Source organism: Gobio gobio (assembly GCF_949357685.1).
Source record: "Gobio gobio genome assembly, chromosome: 14".
NCBI lineage: Eukaryota > Metazoa > Chordata > Actinopteri > Cypriniformes > Gobionidae > Gobio > Gobio gobio.
The window spans coordinates 41,134,407-41,158,197 of record NC_137107.1 but is presented as its reverse complement, the minus strand read 5'-3'; the positions used below and the strand labels follow the sequence as shown (position 1 = coordinate 41,158,197).

At 36.9% G+C, this 23,791-nt stretch overlaps 2 protein-coding genes across 4 annotated transcripts in view; one reads left to right on the top strand and one right to left on the bottom strand.

Moving 5' to 3' along the window:
• The window catches only part of LOC307137479 (uncharacterized protein), an 890,992-nt gene that overhangs the window by 70,640 nt on the left and 796,561 nt on the right, over positions 1-23,791 (bottom strand). The window lies entirely within an intron of this gene.
• Positions 8,553-23,149, top strand: wdr41 (WD repeat domain 41). Of its 3 annotated transcripts, XR_013817953.1 has the most exons (14): positions 8,553-9,086; positions 10,561-10,676; positions 11,505-11,553; positions 13,308-13,436; positions 13,511-13,573; positions 13,708-13,819; positions 15,346-15,408; positions 15,983-16,084; positions 16,197-16,381; positions 16,473-16,594; positions 16,675-16,760; positions 18,805-18,941; positions 22,267-22,690; positions 22,763-22,896. XR_013817953.1 is itself a non-coding variant. In XM_079835698.1 (13 exons), exons 1-13 carry the CDS (start codon positions 9,039-9,041, stop codon positions 22,405-22,407), a joined length of 1,353 nt encoding a protein of 450 aa, XP_079691824.1. In that variant the 5' UTR covers positions 8,553-9,038; the 3' UTR covers positions 22,408-23,149. The 3 variants fall into 3 exon arrangements, 2 of the variants coding, with proteins under 2 accessions (XP_079691824.1, XP_079691825.1); XM_079835698.1 differs by having other exon boundaries at positions 22,267-23,149; XM_079835699.1 differs by lacking the exon at positions 10,561-10,676 and having other exon boundaries at positions 22,267-23,018.

Here is a 23,791-nt window from a genome sequence, read left to right as displayed (position 1 = left end):
GACGGTGCACTCGTTTTTAGTATTATTCTTATTATCATCGTCATTATTATCATTATGGAAGAAATCGTTCAGATTTTAAGACTGTTTTATGAAACGGTGGAAGAAAGAAAGAAAGGAAAATATCTCAAAAAGAATGAAGAAAACCTGACTGCATGTGTCGACCAACAACATCAACAACACCAATGGGGAAACGACGTCATTAAAAAGAAAAGTATGACTTTGTTATATGCTGTTATTATAGGATGTTTTGTGTAGATAAAGCATTCTTAACCTGTTCCCATTCGGTCAGTTTGTGATATGTTCTAAGTTAATGTATGTGCTTATACCAATATAAATTTCTTAAATGTTTGATCTTCTTCTTAAACGGCTGTTTTGTTTCCTGAACATGTTTATAACGATTGAATGTAAATTAACGAATAAAATCATTTTCAATATGTCATTATTGACAGCTCGCATCTTCTGTTGTTCTTGGGGGGGAAACGGATCTTGTTTGCGAAACGTTTATTTGTTTTTCATTTGTAAAAATACATATTAGCTGCTCGTGTGCCTAATGCACATTCAAATGAGTTAGAAATGTCGCAAAACCTTTATTTGAATATTTCCATATTGATAATAATATTTAAATGTAGGCCTAGATGAACTATTAATCTGCATTATATAATGTCGGCTAATGGCTTATTATTGAAAGCTATTAAGTGTTTTCAAATCGAGTCATTATCTCTCCCCACACTACATTTTCCTCTAGTTTGGAGATGTTGCAGGGGTTGACATTAACTCGCTCTCTGATTGGCTGTTGGGCTCTTGGCATTATGACCTCATAGATGAGAAATCAGGACTCAGCCAAATACAATATCTAGAGCGCGCCATCACTGTCTGTCTAACCGACCAGTGCGGTAATAATACAATCATGTAGCCTATATATGGCGCAATGACTGCTGTACGAGCGCTCGTGAAATAATTCATAATTCATACATCCAGAAGGCCAAATGTTGAGGCATTTTACGTAGCCTATATTCTCACCCAAATTAGCTTATACACACAAGTGGACAGGTATGATGTGGCTCCTGTTATTTATTTTTTCATTTGTATTATTAGTTAATAAAATAATTCCTAAATAGCCAAATTTAGAAATTAATTCAATTTGGTTATTAAATCATAATGTCAGAACGTTGATGCATATATTTATAAAAATGTCAAATCTCCAGTTATACCTTGTGGCCCAAATCACATGTTGCTAAAACGATGACCTAGGCCCAACTGTGATGAGGCATTGTAAAATATAAATTATTATTATCAACAACACTCCCTGAGCTGTGAAATCAACCAACCTGCAGTGGGAATGGTCATGTTAGAGTTTGAGAATCGGGAATCATGTTGATAAAATAGAAGTGGTTCTGTTTGAACGCGTAAAGAGGAGGAGGCAGGTTGTGTTTGTGAGCGCGTGCGTGCGCCTAAAAGAGAGATCAGGTGATACGTACGGATGTGCTCCTTGCAAACAGATGCGAGATGATATTACATAAATATTATAATTTGTCTCAGTACCTGCCGGGTTAATTAGTTTGTGGAAATGCGAAGGCCGTTCCTCGTTAGCTAATTTGTCACACGCTGACGAGAGAGGCGAACGCTGACCCGCCACAATGCATTGTGGGAGAGAGAGCCGTGCGGAGAACGTGGCGAGGAGGCCGCCTGCTTACCTCCAATCCATCTCTTGCAAATAAATGAAATCAGTCAATAAAGCATCGGAGGGTGAATATAGCTCTCTCTGTCTGGGTTATGAATGAGAACTCATTAATTTTCCTGGCCTAAAATGAGTGTGTGCGCGCGCTCGCGGCACGTGAACGTATGTGTAGGCCTATGTGTGAAAGAGAGACTACAGGCATGCAGTTAAGAGAAAAAGAGATTATAAAGCTGGGGTTAGAAGGTTACATGCTAGAATTACAACATTAAGGAATAATTAAAAACATGCGGCATTACTTGGGGAAAAGGCTACACAGCAAACATTCTGTAAAACAGCCTAGGCTGCTAAGTTACCAAACAATATGTAAATTCTGTCTTTGTTCTTTGTATTGGAATAGTCCTTTTCTGCATTATTCAGCAAGTATATAGGCCTATTTTCTGTGTATATGGAATATCCAGAGGACATCAGCCAAAACATGCAGTAAAAAGCCAAGCTGTAGCTACTTACTGTATCCCATAACGCAATGCGCACAACTTGAATTAGTCTGAAATCACACATTCTTTTGAGTAGGGACTTATTTTTAATAAGTAATTACTTCACAACGGGTTAAAAAGTATGTTCTGTATAGTATGGAATCTGGTCGGACTCGTACTACATCCGCCATGTTGTCATCATCATGTGACCTACCAGCATCAGTTGCGTTGCTTAAGATCCATTCACAAATCCTCTCCCGTGGCCTCATGGGATAGTAAAGTCTCCTGAAGTAGCTATGCGCTTCAGAATCTCAGTCACCGGAAGTAGGTCATCTGGGTACATTTCGGACACATTTTTTTTGTCACATACTGTTTTTGTTTTTGTAATAGGGAAGTATGCTATTTCGAATGCAGCCGAATTACCTTTTCCAGGATGATGAATTAACCTAATGTAACATAATTTATTTTTTTCTGCTAAATAATCTCTTTCATTTCTATGATACCTTGGCACCATTTGCCGAATTAATTTAACATATTGAGGTCATTGTACAAACTGACAAAACATTTACATTTTTGCATGTACATTTTTGGTGCTGCCATGGCGACGAGAAGTAACAACAATACAGTTGTTTTGTCATACAGCAACAATAGAGTCATAAAAGGAATCACTTTCCTGACATTTTTAATTGCAGGTGGCAATATTGCACATATTATGTAAACAAACTTTTATTTTGGGTGCGATTAATCACGATTAATCAATTTGACTAAAAATGATCACTGATGTATCAGAAGGAATAACTGTATGTACAACCCTATATTTGTAAATTTTCTGAAGAAGATTTGTCATCACCATGATGCTAGAATGTTGTGGGTGGTTGCCAGGGCGTTGCTATGTGGTTGCTATTGTGTTTATGGTTGCTAGGGCATTGCTTGGTGCTTTACAGGAAGAGTTAAGCTGATGCTATTTTTCAAAAAATGCATGTGCAATAGTGATTCAGGGGCTATTTGCACCTGCATTTGCTTGGTAGTCGAAAAACATACACACCACCCACAAATCCCCCAAAGTGTTGCTGTTGTTTGTGTGTGTGTGTAAAGCAGAATTTAGTGTGTGGGTAATACAGGAGGACAGGGTTGTGTGTTGCTCATAAACGAGTTCGTCTTCTCTACTCCGTCTCTGTATGGGAGAGCCTTATTGAACATCACACGCATTCCCCCTACAGTTTATAGCTGAAATCAGCACCTTTTAGAATAACCATCTATTCTGCTCTAGCCGGATGGACAGATCCAGAGAGAGGAGAGGAGAAGGAATGAGAGAGAGAGAGAGAGAGAGAGAGAGAGAGAGAGAGCAGGATCTTCCTTATTTTCTGTTATCTCTCTAACGGAGAGTCTGACATGATGCCACTAGTGATCAGGCGTTAATATATTTGTGAGCACAAAATGTAATTTCTTTTTTATTATTTCCCTTACAATTTCTGCAATTAATTCTGCCTATCCAAATGCATGTTTTGTAGATGGAAAAAAGTTTTGAGATTAAAGAAAATGAAACAATCTTACAGAGAGAGTGATATTTAATTCAGGCTCACACACCAAGAATGATAACAATAAAGATAACGATAACTATTAACGTCCACACACCAACACACAATGTACTTTTTTTTATAAGTGTGCCCCAGTACATTCCCATAAGGTTGCCATTTGGTTATTTTTTTGGGAAACAAATAAGAACGTTCTAGGAACGTTTTCTGTAGGTTATTTTTGTAAGCAAAAACTATCCTTCCAAGAATGCTGCAGGGAGGTTTTTTTTGTAGCAACCTAAAGAGAAACTTGCCAGATCATTCCCTGCAGGAATAGGTTTTATTTTTATAACCATGTAAACTTTTGCAATGACCCATATAGAGATTATTCACGTGTCATAGTGAGACGACATTGATACTGTTTCCTATGCAAATACCCAATCATAACAGTGGCCATTTACTGACAAGCCTTAAAGGTGCACTATGTAAAAAAATGCAGTAAAATATCCAAAAGCCACTAGGCCAGTGTTATATATTTTGTTCAGTTGAGTACTTACAATATTCCAAATGTTTCCAACTATTTGTAAATCATGAGAAAATTGCTATTTTAACCAAGAAACCGGGACGTGTGAGGAAGTCGCCTGTCAATGGCGTCATATCTGCGTTCCCCTCGGTTCCAGGTTTTATTTTGCAGAAACGCTTTACTCTCACTGCAGTGTGAACAAGTGTCACAGCAGCCGCCGAGCGAACGCACAGAGTAGCGTCATAACATCATTTTCAACACACTCAGATGTATCTAATATGATAAACAGCGTTACCTCATACTCATGACCAGAAAAGCGGAAGTGGCGCCGGCGACTAACTATGCCATAATAAAAGTCCCGCTGCGCGCGAGGCGTGTTCCGCTCTTCTTATTAACAATCGCTCCAGCGGGCTTGCTCAGCTCCACAACACTCGGTCCTGCTCTGCTTTACAGTAACGTTAATAATCGCATCCATGAACATGATTTCTGCCCGAGTCATATCCCGATTCTTTTCCACCGGCTGTGAGGTGAAGACCACATGTCCCAGGATTTAGCTCAAAGTTAAACTTGGCGTCATCAAACTACACCTTTATTTTGAATTGGCGACCTCTAGTGGACGTAAAAGAAAAGGAGCCGCCCCTTAAAAACAGATCATTTCAGACAGAGGGTCAGAATGAGGGTTGAAAACTATAAAGATTGATTGATTGATTGATTGATCTGGAAGGAAATTCAAAGCATCCAGTACACAACACAATGTACACACTTGCGAAATATAAAACTTAACCCCAATAATAATGTTGGGTTAAAAACAAAACAAATTGGGTTGAAAATGGACAAACCTGAAGGTTCCAAAGCTCTGGCCGAATACAGTTTCTCCACTAGACAGTTGAATAGGTCGACGTCGAGGGCACAAAGACAAATTATGTAGGCCTATATGGTTTCCCCCATGAACGATTGGATTGTTTTAACCCAGCGGCTGTTAAATGTTTGCCCAACGTGCTGGACAGTTTTTTTTTTAACCCTACTATTGTTTAAAAATTACTATATGGCAGGCTTAAAAATGAACCCAAAAATAGGTTGGAAATTAAAAATCAGACATTTATCAGACAATTACTAGAGGCAACAATAATAATCAAAAGGTAAACATTTATCTATTAATAAGCAATGTAATAAATGTTTTTTGTTTAATTATTATTCATTCAACTTATTGGTAATTTATTAAACATATTAGTAATTGTTAATTTCCAACATACTTTGAGCAATACAGTAGGCTAATTTTTAAACTACTGAACCAACCCAACTGCTGGTTTGTCCATTTTCAACCCAACTTGGGTTGTTTTTAACCCAGCATTTTTTTAGAGTGTACCAACCTTATAACAATTACCATAACTATATTAGTGTCCACACCAGCCAATAGTTGTTTATTCTAAGCGCAGCTGCAGTTTTGTCGTCTTTACAGTCTGATTGGCTGTCAGTGTTTTTAGCATTCATCAACTAGAAAAAAAATCAGTCTGAAAGTGATTCCAAGTTTCCACCCAGACAGCAACAGTGTCGGCCCAGATCCGGCCCATATCTGGTAGTGTGGATTTACGTCTGTTGCTGTCTGGACAACGATTTCGTTCCCGTGTCGTTATCGTTATAACAGTTGTTTGGACTTTCAGCACAAAATTATAACAATTATTAAACCTCAAAATTATAATAATGTAGCCTAATATTATTATTTTTTCTTTTGCTGCCTTGCGATATTTGCATTTTCTCCAGGAAATGTCAATGAACTTTTAATTGCCGCCATTTCTTTCCATCCCTACTTTAATTTCCTGTGCATTTTGACATTCCTGTTGTTTCGTGGCCCTTGTTCAGATAACCAACATAGTTACATCTCCCTCCATCTCCTCCCTCCCCTCTCTCTCTGCCCTTGAGTTTTTCTATTACCTTGTGGAAAGCACCTCGCCTGGCATGACAAGCGCAGCGGATTGACACTAAATCAGAAATCAACGCTAGAGCTCAGCATGAAGGTCACACTCGCTCACACACTCGTCTCTATCTGAGAACACACGCGATTCGCTCATCTGTGAGTGTGTGTGTGTGTGCGTGCCGGAGGGTCACACGGGCCCTGTGGGATTTTCAGAGGGGCCACATCTCTGTAGGGTGAGGTGATGGTAATCCTCAAATAATTACTCAGCATACACACAGAGTCCATCACTCTCACTCTGTTGAAGACCCGAGGCAGAATGCCGCCAGAGAGAAAGGCTTAGGCCTACTTTACTCCACGTTTACTTGATTATTCAGTAGGTGCCATAGCTACTGTAGCCAAATGCTATAATGTTGCCTTTATGCGTGTGAATAATACACTTGGGAAGCGATCACAGACATTTATGCTCGAATATTCTGAATTTAATCCCTGAAGCTGTGGATAACCTGTTTAGATTCTCAGTTGGCTATGGCATCCGCGGCCTCAACTCCAGGCTTTTCGAGTTGGTTCATACTGCCATCTAGTGGGTGCGTGATGAACCACAAGAACAGCTATATTTAAAACAATTATTACATAAAATATATTTAAGTTCAATTATCAGCAATAAATATTTTCTTACTAAAAAAGTACACATAGTAGGCTATTTCAGATAATGTTTTGTTTTATATATAAAACCAGCAATGCAATAATAATTCTAATAATAATATTTTCAAGTGTTTTGTTTTTATAATAAACCATAATGCCAGCAATACAATTTAAAATGATGAAATAATTTAAAGCATAATAAATGATCTTGCGGGACAAATATACACAATATCACAAATTCTGTTTGTAGGGGAGAATGGGGCACAACCTTACGCTTTTTGACTTTCTCAGTTTGTGTAAATCCACTTGGGGTTCAGAGAATTTATTTCCCCCCACATTCATTTCACACATGAAGTCTAATACAATTATGTGTATTAGTTATTAACACATGTTACTATGTACCCGGGGCATGTTGTCACATTGCACTTCCATTCTTTTGGGGTAAATCAAGAAAAATGTATACACTGTATTAATGAAACTAAATTTAATTAATACAGTGTATACTTTTTTCTTGATTTACCCCAAAAGAATGGAAGTGCAATGTGACAACATGCCCCGGGTACATTGTAACATGTGTTGGGGCACATTGTAACATGACAGCTTAAAATGTTATCTGATATAATCAAAACAATATCCTAGACAAACTAAAATATTTTGTCAATAAAATACAATTATTAACTTTTTTAAATAAAATAATGCAATTTTTTAATCATTAAAACTATAAATAAAATTTAGTTACACAGCTACAGCATAGTTAAAAACATAATAATAATAATAATACATCATTTCTGAAAATTGACACTTTGTCATTATTCACCCTTTTCTCATGGTTTCTCAATAGAATTCATAAAAGTATAGAATATAATATCACAGTTCTAATAGGGGCTCATTGTGACAACATCCCCCATCTGCACAACTGGGATTTAACCTTTGATTTGAGGCTTTATTAATATCCATACCTACCCCTACCCTGAACCTACCCTTAAAACGATGTAAATATTTTAAATAAATAAATATTAAATATGGATGTAAAATGCTACCTATCAGACTGTGCTACCAGAATCATATTAATGTGATTTGTCTTATTAATATCCATTAATATCCATACCTACCCCTTTCTCTACCCTAAACCTACCCTTAAAATGTAAATATAAAAAATTAAAAAAATAAATATTGATGTGGGCATGCGCAGTAACCCCTGGAAGGACAATCTGACGAGTGGGAGGAAATGTCAGGACTCTGGCTCGTGTCTTCTGCTGTTAGATCAGCATTAAAGAACTATCCCAACTGTCAAATAACAGATAGGCTATAAGATTACAATAATATCAGATTTGTCTTAATTTAAATAAACACAAAAAACAGAGATGAAAAATAAACTTAAGTATACTTTTAGTTATGGTTATACTAGGCCCATGGTTAAATAAATGTTCAGTGATTTCATTCAAATATTTCTTAATTTTGGCGCAATATTGTACAACTAACCCTGCGTTAGGTTGTGCCCCACTCTACTCTTTATATGTATATATATACTGCTTGCTTAGTTTCTTTTAAATTGATACTATTACATCCAGAAACTTTGTAAGCTTGACAAAATATAATTGCGACTTCTTTTTGTAAATCTCACAATTCGGACTTTTTTTCTTGCAATTCGGACTTTTTTTCTCAGAATTGCGCGATATAAAATCGCAATTGTGAGAAAAAAAGGTCAGAATTGTGACATAAAAAGTCGCAATTATCAACAAGCCTCCATATGTAGACCGTAGGTATTTTTCAGTTCGAAAACACTGCGGGTCACGTGTGTCCCATTGAAGCTTCCGTAGTTAGTCACATGAGTTCGCAGTTTGTTTATAGTCAGCAGATGGTAATGTAACTGTCATAGATCAGATACAAATGTGGTCGAATGCTGTCAGAGCGATAAAAGATGATTTTATATGAACATTTCCAAACACCGACAGTGATTTGACTCCTTTATCCGGTCTAACCGAAGTGTTTTTAGCTTAAAAGCAGAACCGGAGCAGAGCTGATACAGTGTATCAGACGCGACGCGTGACGCGTCCTGTCAATCAAATCTCGCTACAGCGTTTCGATGTGTCACAGTTGTAAACACATTACAATAGAGATTGAGTTGACGCGAACAATTTTGTGTTTTAATAAAGAATATCAACAGAACGCAGCGCGCGTCTCTGCCGGGCGGTTTCGCAACATGCCGCTACACTGATTTGTCTTATTTATTAGCATTTAAAACCCGCTCGTTTGCATGTAAAGTCAGGTGGCTTTTTTATAAAGGACCAACATGCTGCGATGGATTCTGGGGGGTCGAGAGGCGCAGGGGACGGTGGAGGTGAGTACAAGCCACGATAAACCACAGCTAGAGTGTGTATGGGCCATTCTATGAACTTGCTGTCTTTTTCATTTCCAAAAGATAGATTTCTTTAAGATTTTATCGCATAGAGAGTGTTAAGTGTTCATAAATTGCATTGTGCCATCTTTTAATATATGTAGAGATACTACTATGCCAGGATTCATACTAGTTATACTTGAAAACTTTGTGAATTCTCTCTAAGTCACGAAAGGTGTCATACATATATATATATATAATGTACAGAATATATATATATACAGAATATATAAAATACCAGTCAAAAGTTTGGAAACATAACTATTTTTTAATGTTTTTGAAAGTCTCTTCTGCTTCTCAAGCCTGCATTTATTTGGTCAAAAATACAGAAAAAACGTTATATTGTGAAATATTATCAATTTAAAATAATGGTTTTCTATTTTAATTTACTTTAATATATAATTTATTTATTTGACGCAAAGCTGAATTTTCAGCATCATTACGCCAGTCTTCAGTGTCACATGATCCTTCAGAAATCATTCTAATATGATGATTTATTATCAATGTTGGAAACAGTTGTGTTGCTTAATATTTCTTTTGGAAACTGATATTTGTTTCAGGATTCACTGATAAATAAAAAGTTATAAAAATAACAGCATTTATTCAAAATAGTAATATTTTCTCACAAAAAATAAAATCTTTACTATCAATTTAATACATCCTTGCTGAATAAAAGTGTTAATTTCTTTAAAAAAAAGAAATGCAAAATTACTGACCCAAACTTTTGAACGGTAGTGTATATTGTTAAAAGAGATTTCTATTTTAAACAAATGCTGTTCTTTTTTTCTTCTTTTTGTAACTTTTTATTCATCAAAGAATCCTGAAAAAGTATCACCGCTTATAAAAAAATAACTCTTTCCAACATTAATAATTAATCATCATATTAAAACGATTTCTGAAGGATCATGTGACACTTAAGACTGGAGTAATGATGCTGGAAATTCAGCTTTGACCACAGGAATAGATAATATTTTAAAGTATATTATAACAGAAAACCATTATTTAAGTTTTAATATTAATGTTTTTGCTTGTAATAATGCAGACTTGATGAGCATAAGAGCCAAAAAAAAAATGTTCCCAAACTTATATATAGACACACATATAGTCAAACTGTGTTTTATTGAATACATTAGGAAAAGTTAGGCTGGACAAAAAAAAGACTCTTGTAAAAGTCACAAAAAGTCCAATTTTGTAGCATAACCCATGTCCATTTTGTTGCCATTATTTACCAATAAGCAGAAGATAAGCTAGCTTCAGTGTCCAGTTCTCTTAAAGACTGGTCTCATAGTTGCACGAGTGCAGAGCATGTTTCAGAGAGACAGGCCGACGCAGTCGAGCAAACAGCAGTCATTTCAGCACATTCTGTGCTAGATTGAAGCAATGATTCGTTTGTCTATTATATTCGCTCCGTGGGCAGAAGAGCGCGGCGCTGTTCATTGAGGAGGAACAGCCCAAAAACTGTTTCACGGAGATGCAGGTGCTGAAAGGACACTTTGACATTGTTCGATTTCTGGTGCAGATTGATGACTTAAGGTAAGCAATCCTCTTCTCCTCTTCTTCTGCCTCTGACCAGTGATTGACAGCTAAGACTGAGCCAGATCCTCTCCAAAAGCAAACTTACAGAGCGTGACAAGAGCTTAATCATCACAGCTTGAGGGAGTTTGGTGTGTGTGTACTTTCAGCATCCACTTGATAGTGTCCATCAGCTCTGGGTCTGTGCGCATTAACCGTTTTTAAAAAGCTCATGTATATACAAACACGCAGCGCAGGGCACTGTAACGCAGGGTTTATGTTTCTTGAGGTGTGTGTGTGTGTGTTACGGCTGGCTGCTCCTGGTGATCTCGGTGCAGTAGGAGAGTTTCAGGTGAGGGCAGTGTGCAGAACCTCACTGATTGCTTTTAGAGTCCCGAGTCCTGTTTCTCTTCTCCGAGCCCTTCCATACTTCCTGTTCTCATCCCTTTATCATAGTTTCATTCTCCTGTTCTTCCTGCAGACGAGTCGTTTCTGAGCTCAAGAGGTCAAAGGTGACCTCAGCGATTGTTAAAATCCAATCAGGAGAGAAGTCCCTGTCATAGTGCATGCTTTTTATTTCAAGCAGGCGATGTTGGTAGCACTTTATTTTAAAGTCCTAAGTGGGTAATAAGGTTGTAACCCTGAGCCTAACCTTAACCCATGTAGTTAGTTACCTCACATGACTCAGTACTTTAGTAAGTAAGTACATCAAATGTGCATGTACTGTAAAATAAAGTACAATCGTGATGTTTGATATATATTTTGTGCTTTAAGGTTTGATTTCTTTAACCGTTCCGCTAGTTAATGCAAATAGAGCAACATGCCATCTGTGTGTTTTGTGCTGGGCAGGTTTGCCTCTGCAGGAGACGACGGTCTGGTGCTGATTTGGAATGTTGAGGTGAGCGGAACTGAACTACTGGAATATGCTAATCATATGATAATGATATGGTAAATACATGAAATAAGGTCAGAAGTCAGCCTGGTGCTGGTTAGTAGTCTTTTTGCATAAATAGGATAATTAATAGTATAAATAATAATATTGATAATAATAATACTATTTAATATTAGTATTATGAATCATTAATTGTTATTAATAAGCCTAATTTCAAGACCTTAACATTGTGACACCATAGTTTTCAAAAGCTTTGTAATGAAAATTATTTTATTTTAAATGAATATATAGCATTTTATAATATTTCTTTTTTTAGGTTTTATACAATATATGTATTTGTGTGTGTATGTTAGATCCGATTATATCGATTTGACAGCACTATATATTAGTGCTTAATCGCAATTAATCGCATCTAACATAAATGTTTGTGCACATATATTATGTATGTGTATATATATATATATATATATATATATATATATATATATATATATATATATATATATATATATATATATATATATATATATATATATATATATATATATATATATATATATATATATATATATATATATATATACAGTATACACACACACGTGTATATATATATATATTTATCATATATATACACATACAAACTTTTATGCTAGATGCGATTAATCGTGACAGTACACACGTGTACATATATACATATATATGTATGTATGTATGAATGTGTGTGTGTGTTGGATCCGATTAATCGATTTGACAGCGCTATATATCAGTGCTTAATCGCAATTAATCCCATCTACATATATTTGTACATATATTATATATGTGTATGTGTATATATATATATACAGTATACACACACACACACACACACACACACACACACACACACACACACACACACACACACACACACACACACACACACACACACACACACACACACACACACATATATACACATAATAATATATTATATATATATATATATCATATATATACACATACAAACTTTTATGCTAGATGCGATTAATCGTGACTGTACACACACGTGTACATATACGTATAGTATATATATATATATATATATATATATATGTATATGTATGTATGTATATGTATGTATGTGTGTATGTATGTATGTGTGTGTGTGTGTGTGTTAGATCCGATTAATCACGATTAATCGATTTGACAGCGCTATATATTAGTGCTTAATCGCAATAAATCGCATCTAACATAAATGTTTGTACATATATTATATATATATATATATATTTACACACACACACACACACACATATATATATACACACACACACACACACACACATTCATATATTATATATCATATATATATACAAATACAAACTTTTATGTTAGATGCAATTAATCGTGACAGTACACACACACACACACACGTGTATGTATGTATATATATAGTATACAACATACACGCACACATACATATTATTTGTTATATAATTAAACTAGTAACAATATAATTAACAGTGAATTTTAAATGGCATATTAGTATAAATATTGAAATATTCATATGTACTAAAACTTTTCTATTCACAATATTGAGCTGGATGTATTCATATTTTGCAACTGTTAGGGGAGGGTGTTATTCTTTGTTCACACATTAAAGAAAATGTTCACTTTAATTGTCCACCTCCATATTACTTTATAACATTTACTCTCTGACCATAAGCTCAATCTAAGTGGAAAACCAGCGGAATTTGTTTGTGTGTATGTGTGTGTTTCAGACTGGTGATTGTTTGTTGGTGTTGCGCGGCCATACGCAGCAGATCACTGCAATGACATCATACACCTTCATCAGAGGTGGAAACCCACACACAGCGCTCATTACAGCATCATCAGACCGAACACTCAGTGTATCCTTTTACACACACGTGCTGAAGTGTGTGTGTGTGCTTTGTGTTGATGGTTGTCCTTAATTCTACAACAGTTATGGGATCCAGATTCAGGAAACCGAGTGCAGAATATATCTGATCTCCAGTCCTCTGTGAAGGTACAGTACGGGAACCATGTGTGTGTGGCCACCTTCCTGTTTCAGTGTGCAGATGGTTTGGGTTGTGCGTGTAAACAGGTCTGTTCCTCTTTCAGTGTGTGTAGGTGTGTTTTATTGATGCGTCTGTTTTTCAGTGTTTGCTGGTGTTGGATCGTTTGGACGTGTGGCTCTCGGGTGGAAATGAACTGTGTGTTTGGAACAGAGACTTTGAGCTGCAGTGTAAAACTGTTCATCACAGTGATGCAGGTACGTACACACACACACACACACACACACACACACACACACACACACACACACACACACACACACACACACACACACACACACACACACACACACACACACACACACACACACACACACACACACACACACACACACACACACACACACACACACACACACACACACACACACACATTATAACTACATTATGAGGACATTCCATAGACGTAATGGTTTTTATACTATACAAACTGTACATTTTATCCCCCAACACTACCCTTAAACCTACCTGTCACAGAAAACATTCTGCATTTTTAATAAAACATTAAATTTTTAATTTAAATATGAGGACATATTAAATGTCCTCATAAACCCGGTTTATGTTGTAATACCTGTGTAATACCCATGTCATTATACAAATTTGTGTCCTCATAAATCACATAAACAAACACACACACACACACGTTTCATGTTTTATGGGGACTTTCCATAGACAGTGATGTTATACTGTTATATATGTGTGTGTGTGTGTGTGTATATAAGTTTGGGAACATTACTATTTTCAATAGTTTTTGGCTCTTATGCTCAGCAAGTCTGCATTATTACAAGCAAAAACATTAATATTGTGACACTGTATATTCTGTTCCATTACACTAACTCTACTCCTAAACCTCCCCATCACAGAAAAGCTTCTGCATTTTTACATTTTCAAAAAACATCACTTAGTATGATTTATGAGCTGGCCAGAAAGGTCCTCACAAGGACAAGGATTTCTGATATTGCCATCTTTGTGGGTCCATTTACTCCCCATAACTTTACCAGGCCACACACACAGATAAATAAATATATGAATGAAGTTCATGCAGAGCAAATACAACACAGAAACTCCTATCAAAGACCAGAAACTGTCAATAAAACACACGATAATCTCAATGCAGCACATGTTGCTAGTTTTATAAAGTTAAAGCAGCTGCATGTCATTTCTGCAACACCATATAGAATTGCCCAAATAACTTTTTTCAAACTTCGTCTCTTATGTTCACGAAGGCTGCATTTTTTAATACAGTAAAATACTAAAACACAGTAAAAACACTAATATTGTGAAATATTATTAGTTTAAATCAAATGTTTTCTATTTGAATACATTTTAAAATGTAATTGATTCCTGTGATGAAAGCTGAATTTTCAGCATCATTCCTCCAGTCTTCAGTGTCACATGATCCTTCATAAATCATTCTGATTTGCTGCTCAAGAAACTTTTTCGATTATTATCAATTAAGCTGTGCTGCTTAATACTTTTGTGAAAACCATGATACATTCAAATTTTCAGGATTATTTGATGATTAGAAATATCTTTTTACTCCAGTCAAAAGAAAATATGAATATAAATCTTTACTGCCATTTTTGATCAATTTAATGCATCCTTTCTAAATAAAAGTATTAATTTCTTCAAAAAAATCTCACTGACCCCAAACTTTTGAACGGCATATGTACAGTGTATTTAAATACAATTATTTTATTAAATCTTCTGCTTCCTTTTTAAGGAATCTCGGCCATGCTGGAGTTACCGAAGAACTTCATTGCAGCTGCCATGGATAAAGAGATTGGTAACTGAAAAACTATTTTTCAAGATGTTGAATACTTAAAAAAATGATGGTACTTTCAAAAAATGTTTCAAAAGATTTACACTCAAGTTTAAAAATCCTCTGAGAAGTAAAAACTTTGATTTTGTAGCTAAAGCTATTTTTATCGATACATTTGCCTGTAGTTAAAATCAAGCGTAGTCAAGCTGACGTCAGCTGATCACGTCTACCTATAGGAATACGACGTCTTATCACAGCATACATATATAAGTACTATCAGCAGCTATCACGTTTCTCCAGAGCTCATTTACCCTCCTCCATCCCCAGCTCCTCCTCTCGTCCAGTCAGGATTTGGCATTCTGATTCCCCTTGAATCAAACTAAATTCCCAAATTAGGTTGTACATTTTAATATTGACATTAATGATATCTGCAATACATTGTTGGTTCTGTTCTGTTTACCCTAAGGGGGGGTTTATCACTGCTCTTGCCCAGATCAGAACCATACCGCCAATCTAAACTATATGTGAATTGTATATCACTTTGACGATAGTGGTTCTGATAAAATGAATGATTTTTAAACGATTTCCAATGTTTCAGTGATTTTTAGGTTGAACCTGTCTGGCTCAGACATTGTGGTTATGGCCATGCGTCATCTAGCTGACCATCAGGACACCATCCATTCTCTCATCAACATCAACGGTGAGACATTTGATGGCAATCAATCCTCATACACGCATTGAGATCATTTTGCATCTTCTACCAGTTTGTGTTGAGTGTTCTTGTGTTTAGTGTTGGTTATTGTTCATCTCAGACGGCTTGTTTGCGAGTGGCTCTCACATCGGTGAGCTCATCGTCTGGGATTCAGTGGATTGGACGATCCAGGTTTATGAGCACATTCTGTGGGAGGAGCCAGCAGGAGAAAGCCAATCGGAGGTCAGACTGACGCACCAGAAACGGATCGAGACGTCCATTCAACACATGAGCTCAGATGGAGAGGTAATGGAGCGTTTAGAAACGGACCTTCCATTATAAACATGATGATCGTATCATGCATGTTTTGCCTTACATAGTTCGACCTCTGTCTCAGTTTATAGTGGCAGCTGTAGGGAGTGGTCTGTATGTTTATGATGTGCCGATGAAGAGCGTGGTGGCGTACAGGAAGATTGCCCATGATTCGAATGTCTTACACACCATGCTGCAGGAGGACGGGTATGAAAGGCATCCAATACCTTCTCCAAAACATCTTTTGTGAAGCATTTGAATGAAGCAAAGTGATATTTGTTTTGAAGGCACTTGATGTCGTGCTCTGAGGACGGCAGTGTGAGGATGTGGGAGTTACAGGACCTCCCTCTTCCTGCTGAACCCGCCTCCTCAGGTGAGCAGGACACGCCCTCTTTCACAGCACAAGCGCCCTCAGGCCCTGTTTACACCTGCTGTCTCTTTTGTCCACTTTCAACCATTTCTGTCCTGATTTCTTCGAGGGGAGGGTCTATGGGCGGGTAAATGTATGGGCTTTTTCAGATCTTTTGATCTATTGGACAAAATAAGCTCACGCAATTTACATATGAACATGACCGGAGACGACGGAAAAACACACGGAGAGCAGCAGCTTTCATTTGTGCTCTGACAGCCGCAAGACCAGCCGAACGCTGTGAGTGTGTGTTCGAAATTGGGAACGGTGAGAGAACATTGTGCTTGGTGCGTTTTTCATCTTCAAATCAAACTTGGGACTCCAGCCGACAGAGTTGAAATCACGTCTGACTAGCGCACATAATGTTTACGCATTAGGTCAGTAGGCGGAGAGTAGACGGTCTTTTGTGGCTGTTCAAACACATTCGACCACATGAGCGTTTACACTACGGAAGCAATCCGGTCGAATGTGTTTTTGACTACCTCTGGAAGTGGTCAAAAGTGGACAAACTCAAAACGTTTTAGACCCAGTTTACACCTGTATTTGGATTTCCACTTGTAATCTGATCGACCAAAATGCATCTTAATACCAGGTGTAAACAGGGCCTCAGATCTCATTTCAGCTTCTGCTCTTTCCATCCATCCATCCATTTTATCTGTTAAATACCCTCTCACCCTATTCCTTTTTCCATCACAACCCATATCCTTCCTTCTTTCTTGTCCTCTTTTTGAAAATGATCCAGATGTTCTCATATCATCATTCATCCGTGCAGAGGATGTGTGTTTATGTGTGTGGTTCAGGTCAGCTGCTGTAAAATGAATACCCGAGAGACGTATGAAATACCCGAAGAAAAAGTATGTGAACCGCTTGCAGAATTTGTGAAAATGTGAATAATTTTAACTAAATAAGAGAGACCATACAAAATCATACAGTCCCTGCTGGAGAGGGTTAGAATATGCAAATGATGCTGGAAAACTGAAGAATGTGCAGGACCTGGAGGATTTTTCTGAAGAACGTTTGGCAGTTTAACTGCTCAGGACAAACAAGAGACTCATGAATACCCATCACTAAACATAAAAACAGCCGTGGATCATCCAGGGAACGACACACGGTATTAAGAATCAATGGTTCATAAACTTTTAATCTGGGTCATTTCAATAAATTCAAATTGTAGTTTTGTGGACTACATGTAAAAATGTTTTATGTAAAATATCTTATTCAGGACAGTACTAAATAAAAAATAACGCATTTTGAATGACCTTATTTGGTTAAAATTATTCACATTTTCACAGATTCTGCAAGCGATTCACATACTTTTTCTTGCAACTGTATATACACTATATTGCCAAAAGCTCTGGGACCTGCCTTTACATGCACATGACCTTTAATGACATCCCATTCTTAATCCGTAGGGTTTAATATGGAGTTGGCCCACCCTTTACAGCTATAACAGCTCTTCTGGGAAGGCTTTCCACAAGGTTTAGGAGTGTGTTTATGGGAATCTTTGACCATTTTCTAGAAGCGCTTGTTGTGAGGTCAGCAAGCGTAATTCGTCACTCCAGGGAACACATCTCCACTGCTCTAGAGTCCAGTGGCGGCGTGCTTTACACCACTGCATCTGACGCTTTGCATTGCACTTGGTGATGTAAGGCTTAGATGCAGCTGCTCGGCCATGGAAACCCATTCCATGAAGCTCTCTACACACTGTTCTTGAGCTAATCTGAAGGCCACACGAAGTGTGGAGGTCTGTAGCTATTGAATCTGTAGAAAGTTGGCGTCTTCTGCTCACTGTGCGCCTCAGTATGCGCTGACCCCGCTCAGTGATTTTACATGGCCTACCACTTCGTGGCTGAGTTGCTGTTGTTCCCAATTGCTTCCTCTTTTTTATAATACCACTAACAGTTGACCGTGGAATATTTAGTAGTGAGGGAACTTCATTTCTGTGAGTTTAGTGCACTATTTTCTGGGTGGTTCAGGTAGTTATTCAGATATTTTCTTTCTCTTTCAGGGTTTTTTGGCATGTTTGGCACTTTTGGCAGGTCCAGTAAGCAGGCATGCACCCCAGCCAAGAAAATCCCAGAAGACCCTGGTCTGCGCTCGCTGGAACTGACCGGTGATCTGATTGGTCACTCTGGAGCTGTGCAGGTATGGTACATGTGGCATGGGTGATTTTTCTTTTGACTAGTGGTATTGAGTGTTTTCCTCGTCCTAGTTTCATAAACTAGTTTTAGATGAGAGCTTTTGATTGTGTGTGTAGAAATCGAGTCATTGATCCTGGATGGAGCAGAGAATCATTCTGACCAGCAGTTTAATTAAACTTTCTGACAGAGTGAAGGATGTGATCTACATACAAGTCAACTTTCTCATTGATCATCTGACATGTAGTGTGTTTCACCAGCATGCCCATCACATTAGCATTACGTTATGGAGTCATATCGCATGTTTCAACCAACTTCAGCAAGTTTTATCATTTGCTCATCTCAATGTGATTTAGGCACGCATATAAAAACAAGAGGGCGAGTAATTGACGACTGTTCTTTAAAGGCTTGTTCAATGTCTTATTAAACATTCAAATCTGAGCTTGGCAGGATTTATTTGACCTATAAACCCCTGCTCTGACAATAAAAAGGATTGTTTGGCCAAGGCAGTGTAGGCTGATTTGACTTACAGTAGCATTTTTTAACCCTGAAACACAGAAACGCCGGAAGAAAGAGGATGAGAGGGGTGGAGGACAGGAAAAGAGGCGAATAGAGACTTCATCTAATGACCTAGACTTCTATTATTAGTTCTGTGTATAAAGTTTAAGAATGTTCTAGTTCCTGTAGCTGCTAGAGATTTGGCTTCAGCAATGCCAAGGTCATGGGTTCAACTCCCAGGGAATTCACGTAAAAAAATGATCAAATGCTTTCCTTGAATCTCCTACGGCATCATATGAATGCGTAAGCTGGATTTCATGCACATTGGTCATTTTTTTTGTCAGGTTATTGTCTTTAGATGAAAATATCCTTTGTTTTAGTCAGTATATCTTCATGTCATTAATCTTTGCTCTTATTTAAGCATAAACGCGCTTCAAGTTGACAGAAACAAGCCTTAAAGGGATAGTTCACCCAAAAATAAAAATTCTGTCATTAATTCCTCACCCTCATGTCGTTCCAAATCTGTAAGACCGTCGTTCATCTTCGGGACACAAATGAAGATCTTTTTGATGAAATCCGAGAGCTCTCTGACCCGCCATAGACAGCAACACAATGACCACTTTCAAGGCCCAGAAAGGTGGTTAAGACATGGTTAAAATAGTGGTTCAACCTTAATCTTAGGAAGCGACGAGAATACTTTTAGCAAAAAACAAACAAAAATAATGACTTTATTCAACAGTCTCTTCTCTTCAACGTCATTCTCCTACGCGATTCATCCAGTAGTGAGCCAGCGTTCTGCTGTCGAATTCGGAAGTGCTGTTACATTGTGAATAGCCCAAGAGAAGACCTCGTTAAATATAGTCGTTATTTTTGTTTGTTTTTTGCACACGAAAAGTATTTTTGGTTGAACAGCTGGAGACACATGGACTATTGGAATGATGTCTTTACTACCTTTCTGGACCTTGAAAGTGTTAATTAAATGTTGTCTATGGGCTTGGAGATCTCTCGGATTTCATCAAAAATATCTTCATTTGTGTTCCGAAGATGAACGAAGGTCTTGTGGGTTGGGAACAACACGAGTGTGAATAATTAATGACAGAATTTTCATTTTTGGGTGAACTATCCCTTTAAATGCTGTATGCTCTGTATAGTATCGGTCATTACACAAATATCTGCAACATTTTATTTGGAAGGTTAGTTTACTTACAAATAATAACCTAAAAATACCCATTAGGGAACGTTCTGTGTAAGATATTTTTAGGTTATTTAAAAAGAATTACCCGTAAACATTCTGGGAATGTTATTTTGTGTTTGCAAACCATAAAGGTATCACTTTATAATAACTGCACACTATGAAGCATTAGTAAATAGTTAATTCATCGTTTATAAAGCATTAATATACAGTAATAGTCAGTTTATAAATACAGCTATAAATGCTTTATTCTTGATTTATAAGCATATCTATAATGTATTTAATAATTGTATTTTCATACTTTATAAATGATCAATTTATCATTTCTAAATGAAGTATTACATTATTTACAAACCAGTTATTAAGGAGTTGTCAGTGGTTCATCAGATCATTTATAAAGTGTAAGTAAAGGATTAATAAACTATCTAAATGTACATTTATACATCTTATTTAGACATATAGTAATAGTTGCTCAGTGTGTGTAAATAAATACTTTATTAACATGTATTTCCACTGTAATTCATGATTAATTCAGGTAGTTATAAAACATTTAGTAGTTGTCAGTTAACTATTTTTGTGATATTTTGCAGTGTCAAAATAGTACCAGAGAACAGCAGTGCAGAAGAGAACTGAGTCTTTATATCTCCTTTGTAAAAGCTTTACGAGGCATAAATAGCAAAAATGTTTTATAACTACCTGAACTAATCATGAATTACAGTGGAAATACATGTTAATAAAGCATTTACTAACCCACTGAGTAACTATTACAATATGTCTAAATAATAAGATGTATAAATGTATATTTAAATAGTTTATTAATCCTTTACTTACACTTTATAAATGATCTGATGAACCACTGACAACTCCTAAATAATGTAATACTTCATTTAGAAATGATAAATTGATCATTTATTAAGTATGAAAATACAATTATTAAACAGAGTATAGATATGCTTATAAATCAAGAATAAAGCATTTATAGCTGTATTTATAAACTGCTTAATAATGTCTATTAATGCTTTATAAATGATGAATTAACTATTTACTATTGCTTAACAGCGTGTAGTTATTATAAAGTGTTACCAAAATGGAATCTAAAAAGGTGTTCCTAGAACGTTATTTAAAAAAAACCCCAAACGGGAACCAAATACTAACGTTAGGGGAACATTCTGTGTTTGCTGGGAACTTCACATAGTCTGAATCCGAAATCGCCCCCTATACCCTCATTATTTGAGGGAACAGCCATATGTAGTGGTGTCCGCAACCATAGTGGACGTTATTGAGTGCACTCATTCAATCCCACATTCCACCGCAATAACGAGTGTACAGCCAATGTACACACAACGGCTGTCCGAATTCACTCACTCGTTTTCATTCACTCCTTCAAGTGAACTATATTAGTGGACTAACATGGGGAATAGTGAATGAGGGTTTAGGGGGCGATTTCAGATTCAGCCCCTCAAATCCAATTGGTTGACTGGAATGCTCCAGGATCAACAAACATGATCCAGGAACATGTATTTGGTGAAATAACGTTCACTGAAGCAAGACGCATTCAAGTTACAAAAGGCCTCTTGCATTAAAAGTAATGTGGATACGTGATGTAAATAAAGGACTCGTTTGAATGTGGCTTGCGTTCCAGATGTTTCTGAGCTTTAAGGAGAAGGGTCTGGTCACCTGCTCCACGGATCACCTGCTCATCGTGTGGAAGGATGGAGAGCTGCAGTCTCAGCTCCGCAGTCTCGCCGTCTTCCAGAAACTGGAGGAAAACCAGGAACTGTGATCTAACGTGCAAACATTTCCCCACACCATCTTCAGGTTGTGTTTTAAATATGAACACCTTTCTTTGCCTTCCTAACCATCTGCAAAGTGTTTTAACTTCAAATGGTTTCAGTGTGATATAATGCTTATAATGTTGTGATTTTAAATCGGTTGGTTCATTTAAATAAGTGTCCTATAGTAAACATCTGTTGATTTGTATATATAGTGTGATTGATGTTTGTCATTTTAAAACTGAATTTTTAAAAGTGCAATCGATGGTAGCACTTTACAATAAAGTGTTATTTGTTAACATTAGTTGAACTAACAATGAGCAGGATCTTTTTGTTACCGCATGTATTAACCTTGTTTCATGTTAGTTAACTAATGCATACTTTAGATTTTAATCTATTAGTAAATGTTGAAATAAACATTCTTGAACGTATGCTTCTTCTGTATTTCTGACAAAAGCACAGTTGATTAAAGCTTGGTGTGTCCATGCAAATTCAGATCACAACCACGTTATTGCAAATTTTTATTTTTTTGTGTCTCACAAACACAATGTTTTCAGAGTTGGAGTGACAGCTCCAAACGACAGCAGATGTAGAGACAGAATAAAACAGAAGTAAACAAAGCAAACGGACGTTTTATGCAAATTTTTTTGTACAACTGACAATACAAAAAAAATTTAATCCTTCGACAAAACAAACCTGTTGAACGGCATGTGACCAGTGATGTATTTGTTCAATAAAAAATAGTTCATAGACATTTGCGCATTCCCCGTACTTCAAAAATACAGTAATTGGCACAGAATCTGCACCTATCGTTACAGTTCACGCTCGCTAATCGACCAGGCCGCGTCTCATCCGCTTCTCAGAGCAAGACCCGCCCCCGGCTGTGATGTCATTGTGAGGTCATAATGGTGTGCCAATAAGAGAGCCCTTTGAAGTGTGAAGGATGAGACTTTGAAAAGATTCACAACAACGTTCGGATACGACCATGGACTGATCCGTCATGAATTATTTCACCAGCAACATTTGTAATACTTTAGGTAGTAAGGTTAAGGTAGTTAGGTAACACAACATGATGCTGTACTGACAGTAGCTATGTTTCCATCCAGTTGGGAAAAAAACATCTGCGAATAAAGCAGCGTTTCCATCCCATGTGTTCAAGAGAACAAAATGGAAAAAAAAACGTTAAAATGGAAGTTGCTACAATCGGGGAAGCTACTGTGGCTCATAAATGACTTGCGCCTCAAAGCGTGCAGACGAAACGCAAGAAACGCCGTCAAGTTATCTTGCATTATTTGGATGTCTGGGGTTTGGGAACACAATCATGAAACCAAATCATTCAGATGACCAAACCAACATTTGAGATGCTGTGCTATGTGATTGGTCCACTCGTTAGTC

Excerpts from the sequence above, each read along its gene's own strand:
- wdr41 (XM_079835698.1), top strand. The coding sequence starts at position 9,039 with ATGCTGCGATGGATTCTGGGGGGTCGAGAGGCGCAGGGGACGGTGGAG. Across the intron at positions 10,677-11,504 it reads GTGCAGATTGATGACTTAAG|GTTTGCCTCTGCAGGAGACG; the intron begins GTAAGCAATCCT and ends TGTGCTGGGCAG. Across the intron at positions 15,409-15,982 it reads TGCCATGGATAAAGAGATTG|TGATTTTTAGGTTGAACCTG; the intron begins GTAACTGAAAAA and ends CCAATGTTTCAG.